This window comes from Salmo trutta, chromosome 8 (assembly GCF_901001165.1).
Source record: "Salmo trutta chromosome 8, fSalTru1.1, whole genome shotgun sequence".
In the NCBI taxonomy this organism is placed as follows: Eukaryota; Metazoa; Chordata; class Actinopteri; order Salmoniformes; family Salmonidae; genus Salmo; species Salmo trutta.
The window spans coordinates 8,308,354-8,318,312 of record NC_042964.1 but is presented as its reverse complement, the minus strand read 5'-3'; the positions used below and the strand labels follow the sequence as shown (position 1 = coordinate 8,318,312).

The 9,959-nt window shown below is 44.0% G+C and overlaps 2 protein-coding genes and 1 pseudogene across 3 annotated transcripts; 1 reads left to right on the top strand and 2 right to left on the bottom strand.

The window, feature by feature from the left end:
• Positions 1-780: 780 nt before the first annotated feature.
• LOC115198131 (rRNA N6-adenosine-methyltransferase ZCCHC4-like) lies at positions 781-3,776 on the bottom strand. Of its 2 annotated transcripts, none has more exons than XM_029759839.1 (5): positions 3,638-3,776; positions 2,542-2,617; positions 2,327-2,380; positions 2,083-2,233; positions 781-1,868 (listed from the first exon to the last, which is right to left on the bottom strand). In XM_029759839.1, exons 2-5 carry the CDS (start codon positions 2,561-2,563, stop codon positions 1,760-1,762), a joined length of 336 nt encoding a protein of 111 aa, XP_029615699.1. In that variant the 5' UTR covers positions 2,564-2,617; positions 3,638-3,776; the 3' UTR covers positions 781-1,759. The 2 variants fall into 2 exon arrangements, with proteins under 2 accessions (XP_029615699.1, XP_029615700.1); XM_029759840.1 differs by lacking the exon at positions 3,638-3,776 and having other exon boundaries at positions 781-1,504; positions 1,760-1,868; positions 2,542-2,915.
• Positions 3,777-3,957: 181 nt separating this feature from the next.
• si:dkey-219e21.4 (E3 ubiquitin-protein ligase TRIM62) lies at positions 3,958-6,864 on the top strand. The gene is made up of 7 exons (XM_029759837.1): positions 3,958-4,054; positions 4,439-4,677; positions 4,937-5,032; positions 5,342-5,575; positions 5,670-5,689; positions 5,810-5,940; positions 6,094-6,864. The coding sequence occupies exons 2-7, from the start codon at positions 4,441-4,443 to the stop codon at positions 6,711-6,713; spliced, it is 1,338 nt and encodes a 445-aa protein (XP_029615697.1). The 5' UTR covers positions 3,958-4,054; positions 4,439-4,440; the 3' UTR covers positions 6,714-6,864.
• LOC115199217 (rRNA N6-adenosine-methyltransferase ZCCHC4-like) lies at positions 6,773-9,208 on the bottom strand (annotated as a pseudogene).
• Positions 9,209-9,959: the final 751 nt, after the last annotated feature.

Genomic DNA, 9,959 nt, shown 5'->3' with positions numbered 1-9,959 from the left:
GCTTCAAACAGTCTGGTGGCCCCTCGCTTTTTCTCTCTCTCTTTCTCTCAATCTCTCTGTCTGTCTGTCTTTCTTTAATTCTCTCTGGCTTTGCACATTTGACTTCTCTTTCCAGTCCCTGTCCCTCTTTTGTTCTCTCTCTCTCTGAGGAAATGTGCCTGACAGAACTTCAGTCCTCTAACCAAACAGGATGTTTGTTGATATGGATGATTGACCTGGAAATGATCGACACAGACCAGTGGAACTGGATGATAGGAGTTAGCCCAAATGGACTCAACTGTTTGTAATCCATGCACAGGCTCTTCATGACGGCAGGGACATTTAAGAATTGATCTTGGCTGAGTTCACTGAAGCAAAGTTGTCCTGAAGAGACCTTTACCACTGTGAGGAAGAACATTGGGCAGTGTGTAACAGCTCACTGTGAATCTCTTTTCCCCCCCTCATCTTCTCCATGAATATATGTATGAACCTGGCTGTGAGCATGTGCGCGTGTTCTAATACTCCCTTGTCCCCATGCAGCGACCGGTGTGTGTGCATGTAAGCTCAGTGTCATATCCGATCAGCGTCTGGGTGAGGTCTTGTTAGGTCCACTCCTACTCACACACACCTTTGCCCACTGCAATGCACTATGGGGTGTGACTTGGACACTGTAATACACTCTGGGGTGTGACTTGGACACTGCATTCACTCTGCAAAAGACATCACTCAATACAGAACTCTGGGGACCAATAGAGGATAGCAGTGTATCACAGAGTCATTCAAATGAATCGGAGCCAGATATTCAGAAGATTGTTTACTAAATAACAACCGTGACACAAGGTTAATTGGAAGAAAATAAACAGAAAATCCACAGGGAATGGTGTTGATGACAGATACAGGAAGAAATTAGTAGCTAACAAAGGAAGTGACACAATAAAATGTACATTCATTTATGCTTCACTCAGGTTCATGTGAATATGCATGCTGATTTCAAATCAGCTTCTTAAAAGGCTATATGTTCTACATCTCTTTCTAGATATCACTTGCATAATAAATAATTATTATTTGTATTCAGAAACTGAAGATAAACTAGCTAAATGCAGTGAGATCACAACACTATTCCAGAAGGTTCTGAGTTATCCTTCTCCATTGTTTGTCTATTGCCTGCGCTCCTTCCTGGAAGGACATGAGTTGTCTCCACTGTAACATGTATTAGTCCAGAGCCAGACGGAATGCATAAAGGAATGATTTTCTCTATCTTCCGTATCATCTGCCTGCAGGGTAGGAAAATATTGTATTTCTATCCCACCGTCTTGAGCACAGAAATAAAAACAATATATGTATGCCTTTCACCTGTTTCCTTACAGAAATCTCCTCAAAAGCTCAGCTTTAGTTTCATACATGCAGTCCAGTCAGTTATTTTGATGCAATGGCATTGACCTCATTTTGGAGGTAACGTCAAACATGCGCAGAGCCTTCTTCAACGACACAGCTTCTGTTCTGTGTGGACTTGTTCCTACTAGAGCTATAAAAACAGAGTTATACATTGACATACAGCAGGAAATCAAGAATTCTGTGAATTCAAAATGGTGGTGTAACATGAGATAATTCATCTTTATTAAGAAAAAACATAACTTAAATGTCTTTAAAGACTGACTGTCTACAATACAGCAACCAACCACACACACGCACACACGTTGGCAACTAATGACTACTTCACATCTGCTAAACACACATCTCCCTTGCTGTGTGGTGAGTTGTGAAAGTAGGGTTATGTGACCTATTCTGCTGTCTCCAACTTGTTGATTCTGCGCTGGGCTCCAGACTGCCTCTTGGAATTTGACTTTTTGGGTTGTTGTTTGGGCAGGATCCTGCCTCCCTTGGTCTTACTGGGACAAGAGGGAGAGAGCAAGTTCAGACACACTCACAGGCAAACACAATCCGTACAAACCCTCAGAGAAACATGCCATTTAGGGTGTGTAACAAAACTGTACTGACATGGGTAGAGTTGGGAGCATACAGTAGTTTAGTCCTGTAGCCCTGTGTCTGTTTCTGTGCTTCTCTGTCTGTTGTGTCTGGGTATATGAAGTACAGTAAACTCACTTGTTACTGGGCCTCTGTTTGTCTTTGAGGGGACAGGCTCTGCGTTTGTGCTTCAAGCTACCACAGTTGAAGCAGACTTCCAGACCCGGGCTGTTCCCACGGGGTTGGTCCCGGAGGGCACAGGGGCCACAGGACTGGCAGTGACACCAGGCTGGGGAGGGGGAGAGGTGCCAGTCAAACTGTCACTCAACCCAAACCATGAACATCGGGGTTTAGCAGTGTTAGCAGTCTAGGAGATACTCACATGGCTTCACACACACTTCTGACACTCTGAGCAATACTTCCACTGTCTCCCATCCTGAAAGAACAAAGAGAGAAGATAACTGAAAGTCTGTTGTGAAAAGTGATATCGCAGCATGTGAAGCACATGCACCTCTCATTCAACGCAACGTAGCCAATTATTTCAAGTTAAAACTGTTGCAACATGACTTTTTCAGCCTGCAGTGGGGAAATACATACCTTCGAAGGGCACACGTTGCATTTAACACAATGCTTGTTCTCAGACCACACATCTCTCTCACAGACTTTGCAGAATCTAAGAAAAGCAAAGACCAAGACAGACAAATCAAATGTAATCTCTTCAGAATTCCACTCTAATATTTATCTATATATAATATATATATATTTTATCCCATCAAAATGAATCATTTTTAAACTGACCAATAAGACGATCTAGATTTTCCATGTTCCATTTAGGATGACATCTTAATATGATTACATTACTGTAAAAGGCATTTGGCTCATGTGCAACATGGAATAGTGGGTTGTACTTGTTCCAAATAATCCATATTTATGTCCAAATACCTCCGTTTTGTTTGTGCGTTCAGATCACTTATCCAAAGGCATAACGCGCGAGCGCGGAACCAGAGACGAAAAGTCAAAATGTTCCATTACCGTACTTAGAAGCATGTCAAACGCTGTTTAAAATCAATCTTTATGGTATTTTTAACGTAAAATTGCGATAATATTCCAACCGGACAATAGCGTATTCATTCAAGGAGAAAAAGAAGGAACAGCGTGCTCGCGTGACCGCGCATATCCAATCCCTTTGTTGCCAGGCAGTCCACTCAGAAACTGAGCTCCTATTATCTGCCCAGTGACAGGAGAATGCTCAAACCACTTTCTGAAGGCTTTAGACAGCCAATGGAAGCCTTAGGAAGTGCAACATAACCCCACGGATACTGTAGTTTCGAAAAGGACTAGAAAGAAGAACTACAATTCTCAGATCCTCCACTTCCTGGTTGACTTTTCTCAGGTTTTTGCATGCCATATGAGTTCTGTTATACTCACAGACACCATTCAAACAGTTTTAGAAACTTCAGAGTGTTTCCTATCCAAATCTACTAATAATTTGCATATTCTAGTTTCTGGTCCAGAGTAGTAACCTGTTTAAATTGGGTACGTTTTTCATCCGGCCGTGAAAATACCGCCCCCTAGCCCAGACAGGTTAAAAACATTACATGGAATTCAATACTCATAAAAATTTAACATTAACAAAAGGATCAAGCCTTTGGATAAATTAATTTTAAGACAATCATAAGGTTGAAACTTTAACCTCTCCTCTAAAGAAGTGGTGGTTGAACATGTTGCAGTGACAGAACTCGCCATAGAACTGAGCATATCTGGAACAGACAAAAACAAGATTTCCACATGACATCTGCTAGTGCTTTCATTAAATCGTTCATTTCGTGTAAGGTAGGATCACTATGATTAGGGGGTGGGAGCACCACGGCAGCTGGCCTCCTCCTGTACTTAACAGGAAGTCCACTGGTTTGTATGGGTGTGATTATACATTTCCAATCTTGGCAAGATAATCACTGAAGGGCACTTGAGCAACAGTAAGGCTCACTCACTCACACACACACAAACACACAGGACTCAGCTTGTTACTTGACACCACACCCTTGCTGGTGTTCAGTCTGACACATTCCTTGCAGACACGCACAGAGAACGGATGAGACATAGGAACAGAGTGAGTATGAACATACATACAGCTCATAAACATACATTAGGCTATACCAATATTGATTCGTTTGGGATTGTCGGGCACAGAACTGGCAAAGAACTCATTTTCTTAAAGCTGCAGGAGGGTTATGATTAAACAACAGAAGGCACTGGTAAACTTGTGTCAAGAATTCCTTTCAATGAAATGCATTGAGCTATATGATGCATTAATCCGTTCTGCTATCCTGCAATTAGCTTAGCTATCCTGCTAAATATTTATGTTACTAAGTTGTAGCATTACCTGTATTTTTGAAAACTTTGACTAAGTTGTGCATAGAAGGAGATCATCAAAGCACAGTGGCAGGGAATAGATTTAAGTGTGTCTAAGTTTATGTGACTACCACTTTATTAGCCATGGCAGATAAGGACCTAATAACCGATGACCAGAGACTGGAAGTGTCCCCTGGCTCTTTGCTCTCAGTCCAGAGTGGTGCCATGGATCCCCCTGTAGAATATCAGGCAGTGCTACAGGATGGCACTCTCTCCCTGGTCCCCCTGGACAGTCACGCCACTGGAGAGGGGATGGTTCAGCCGTACCCTCGCTCCCCAAAGCTGCTCCGCAAGGTGGCGGCATCCAGAAATCTCTCCGAGGTAAATGCTATGATAGTAACAGCTGCTAGTCCTGTTACCAATGATTCCCTGGTGGTAATGGCTAGTATTTCACCTTTATTTAAACAAGACGGTCTCATTTGCACTAGCTAATTGGAAACAAATCGATTCAAAATCAATCGTCATTAGTAGTGACTGAGAATCAATCTATTCAGAAGCAATTCTCATTTGCAGTAATTGAGAAAAGCATCAATGAGAGTTTCACTCTGTGTTGTCCTCTCAAACCCCATCTGTGCTGTAGGAGGAGCTGTCCAGACGCCTGGAGGAACTGCAGTCAGAAAGAACCAGAACTAAGGCCCACATTCAATCTCTGAAGAAACGCAAGGCTGATCTCTCTGTGAGTACAACACTGCCTCCCTATGGTCCATAAGTGCCACTGCAGCCAAGGGCAACACAACCCATAGAGAATTCTCTCCATATTTCCTAACCTTGCATTGGTAACGTAGACTAGCTGAAATAATGGATTAGAATGAGAGACTTGTTTTTTCTTACTCATAACACATCAAGTTCCCTAGCGCTGGTGGCAGTCTGCTAACTCGTTTGTCATTGTCATGGCGAACGACACAGAAGTTGGCTCAGAAACAGACTTGCATCTAAGCTATGGGTTCCCCTTAACTTCACAATTTCCTCACCTGTCATGATGAAGAGGAGCACAGAGGTGATGAAGCACCAGGTGAGGGAGAGGGTCGAGGGCATGAGGGCTGCCCTGCAGAGAGACCAGCAGGCCATGGTGGACTCTCTGGAGCTGGACCGCATAGAGACCAGCGCCAGACTAGACAATGTCTTGAAGGGCTGGGACCAGCACCTAGGACAGGTCCAGAGGAGCATCACCACTACCCAGAAATCCCTGGGGCGGACTTGGACAGGGGGCGATAAACAGGTCTGATTCTAGATTCTTCAGATTAACCACATGTAGGCTAATGGGAGTTTCAGTGTTATGCTATTTCAACAATTCTGTTTACTTCATTTTACAGAATCTTCCTGACAATCTCAGGTAAAAAATATAAAACAATACCCTAACTTCTCTCATTTTCTTACCTTGATGTTATGACTAGGCTTTTTTTGATGAATGTATAATGTATAAGTCCATGTGGAACTGTCTGTCCCCCTGTAGCCATAAGAAGCCAGATGCTTCCGAAGCAGAGATCCGGCTGAACGAAGAGAGGTTTGAGAAGCTTCTGAAAACCCTACGCTCCTTTTACAAGGACCTGAAGGCCCAGCTTCAGAGGAAGACACTGTTGCTGGGTAACAAACGTTATGTCTGCTTATCCATCTAGCCACAGAGGCTATGATCAAATCTCTACATGGTAAAATCTCACTCTGGATCTAGGTAGGATTTTGGGGAAAAAGAGACAGGTCACAGATACAGAAAGGGTTTCTGTTTTTATCCGTTTGCAGATTATTTCCCAGTGATGATGGACAGGCAGACCTGCCATAGCAAGATCACAGTGACGGGAGAAGGACGAGTCATGTGTTTCTCTGACTTCGCCCAGTCTTCTCCAGAGCACCCTCTCCAGTTCGACAAGGTCTGCTGTGCCCTGGGCTCTGTCGCCGTGACAACGGGCCAACGCTACTGGGAGGCCGACGTTCGCTGCTGCTCTGCCTGGGCTGTGGGCGTGGCCTACGGCTGCCTGGACAGGAAGGGGCGGGACAAAGGTGCCAAGCTGGGGCGGAACAGAAACTCATGGTGTGTGGAGCTCAGGCATGGCCGTCTCTCCGCCTGGCACAACGACAGGCACGTGTCGTGCTCCGCCAGCGGGCGAGGGGTGCCAGGTAGGGTGGGCGTGTGGGTGCACTACGAGAAGGGAAAGCTGGCGTTCTATGATGCTGAGACTATGAAGGTCCTGCAGGAGTTCTCTGCAGCCCTGACGACCGTGTTTGATAGGGTGCATCATCAGTTCACTGAGCCCCTGTACCCTGCGTTCTCGTTCCTAAGACCATCAGAGGGACAGGTGTGGCCCAGCCATATGGAGATACGGGACATCAACACTCCCATAGCGATTCATAAATGTCAATAAGCATTGTTCGATACGCACAGTCATGTACTATTCAAAGTGTGTGCTCTACTCTCAATTCATTTCTATGCCTGTTTTGTTCACTCATCATAGCAAATGTTCATCTGAACAATGCAGTGTGTGACCTTGTCAAATAAAACTGACCTGAAGTTCACAGCCAGTAGCAGACTTTTCATGGGGTCACCTTTACCTTCCTGGTTTCTTAGCTTGATCAGCTCCTGGAGTCTGGAAGAAACAGTGAAATAAACAATCACACATAATAACAAACAATCCCTGAAACACAACATTGTAATATAGAACGTCTGTACTTTTAATTATTGGCTATGATGCTTTTGATGGATATATTTAAAAACACAACAAGACAAATCACAACAACTCAAAGAGCCTAACAAAGCACTTGAATCTAACCTAAAACACCAGATCGTGTTCAGTAGGCACGAAATGGAAGAAAACACTCTGGAAAGGCATGAAGTGGGAGGTACTATGTGAACCTAACTTGCAAAACATTGGGCCCTAATAAACATGACCCCTGTTTAAACAACACGACAGACAGGAAGTCCAAATCAAAGCCCTCACCTGGGCGTCCCGACACAGAGAACCTTCCTGTAGCCCCGCTTGGCAATGTTATCCAACAGGAAGTGACAGCTGCGATCGGCGAACAGGTACTCGGCGTTACTCCTCTTGTTCTCCAAGGGTTTCAGCATCAGACTGGGCCTGCTCAGCTGGGCCTCGGTGATGTCATCAGCCTGCGACATCATGTGAGAGGCGTGGCCTTCCCATTCTCCCGTTAGGAAGAGGAGCCCACAGTCCTGGCAGAACTTCCTTCCTAGGGGGAGAGCGAGGAACTTTCAAAACCTGGATTGGAAGAAAGAAACAAAACAACCATTGTTTTAATTGGAAGAACATTATGTAGAGGTGGTGAGAAGAACTATCAAGTGAAATACTCATTATATGATCTGTCTGGCAACTTATCAAAGGTACTTAGAGTTTTTTATTGAACCTTTATTTAACTAGGCAAGTCAGTTAAGAACAAATTCTTATTTTACAATGACGGCCTAGCCCGGCCAAACCCTCCCCTAAACCGGACGACTCTGGGCCAATTGTGCGCCGCCCTATGGGACTCCTAATCACGGCCGGTTGTGATACAGCCTGGGATCGAACCAGGGTCTGTAGTGACGCCTCTAACACTGAGTTGCAGTGCCTTAGACCGCTGCGCCCCTGTTATCCACATAACTATACTGTTCCACCTCTAACATGGAATGGAATAGTTCTGTGGATAGAGTCCCCCTACATGTCTGGACAGGTGTAGGATATTTACCTGGAGCAGTACTCCTGATGGGTGGAAGTTGGCATCTTTGACCGGTTCACATCCTCTCGGGGAATAAGCCTGGCCTCAGACACCTACAACACAAACAGACATGTCACACGCCTGGTGAAAACAAGGGAGTGTAGTTAGCTACTGTATATGTGCACAAACAAGGACTTTTGAGAAGGCAGAGGTATTAATTAGACTTCCATAAAAGGAATTGTAGACTATTGTAGGAGCCATTTTGGCCAACTTATTTGGTTGTTATGTTGTGTATAGTTTGTCTGTCTTTGTATAGTACACTTAATTTGTATAGAGGGCACTATATGTTGGGTCACTGGTCATGTCACAGGTGACCAGGAAGTGGGGACGCACAGGCAGCGATGGAAGAGGAAGCGAGACAAACCACTCAGTTTTTTTCCGGGTTCAATGAAAGTCAACTGGAGAATCTCAATTGCATAGTCCTCGCATCTTCTCTCCTTCTCAAACCCCATTGGATGAGAAAGCTAGAGGTCCTCCCCCTCTGATGTGAAATAGATTTTGAGGAGGCGATGAGAGGAAGGGAGGAGTATGCAAATTAGATTATCCTATTGAACTAAGTAGACCAGACCCAGCAGCTTTTGCATTGATGGAAGACCGGAACTTACTTTTTTTTTTACGGTAAAAGGCCTGAGTAAACTATCTTAACGTATCTATGGAGAGCATACAGTCAAGAGAACAGCTATGCATTTCAGAAACTGTGATACAGCTCTTACCATGCTCACCAGTAACACGTTGGAACTATGATATGCGCCTACTGTAATTCCATCTGGCTGTATGGAATTTCTGCTAGCTACATGTTTATATGTGCTGCTAATAAATGGACAAACGCGGTTTGTTTTGCACGCGTTTGTGAACATTTCCAATCCCACCTGTGCTAGAGTGGCCATCACTGGAACGGTTGACTGAGTTACATGTATATATTAGGCCCACTATATTTGCCAGGGGATACAAAAAGATAACTCGCTTACCTTTTCATCTTCCCACTGAAAGAAGGTGCATTATTTTCTGTCTCTGCACGCTGAGCGACATAAAACGTCCGGTCTTTCTCCTCCAGATCTTTTCCAACAACCTTGTTGGACCTGCATTGGTCAATAGCATCAGCATACGTCCCCGAATAACTCTCGTTCAGATGTAAGATACAACGAAACATAATATGGCAAGCTTTGGACTGCCGTTAACTAGCTAGTATTCATATCATACGGTAGCTGGATTCATATGGCCCTTTTCCTAAGACCTAAAGCTATCTAACTAGCAAATAGGTGTTGTTTCTGTCGCTCTGCTTTGCTTTATCTTTGCCAGGTCACAGTCGTAAATGATAACTAGTTCTCAACTGGCCTACCTGGTTACATAAAGGTGAAATAAATAAATAACTTTACTACCATTCAGCCGTAGCTTCACGTTACTTACCGTGTACACAAGATGGTGCTTTTTTTGTCTGTTGAAGAACAATCTCTATTCCAAATTCGTCTTCATCTGATCCTTTCAATTGCACATCCGTGTCACTAATAAGTAATGTTCGCTAGCTAATCAACAACTATCTGCCTTGTGTAAACATTAGACACATGTCTCTGCTAACATGCTGTCTCAAGTCGGTCCAACCCTCCATATCTTGTTAAATATGTTGCCATCCTGAAGTAGAAATATGAGGTTATGATGAACACTGTATAACCAGTGTTTCACCTACAGCTTTGTTGCAACATTGTATAGTGTATTTGTTTTCATCTGGAGGAAACGACTGTAGTAAACATAGCCTTGAAGATGAGGCTGTTTGACCACCAGGAGCCACTAAAAGCCCGAGGAAGAACAATCCTAAAACCTTCAATAGCACTTTACAGCAGGCCTGAACTGTACTGTTCTGTTTTTACTTTATACGCAGTGTTTAAATGTATTGATTTCTTCTA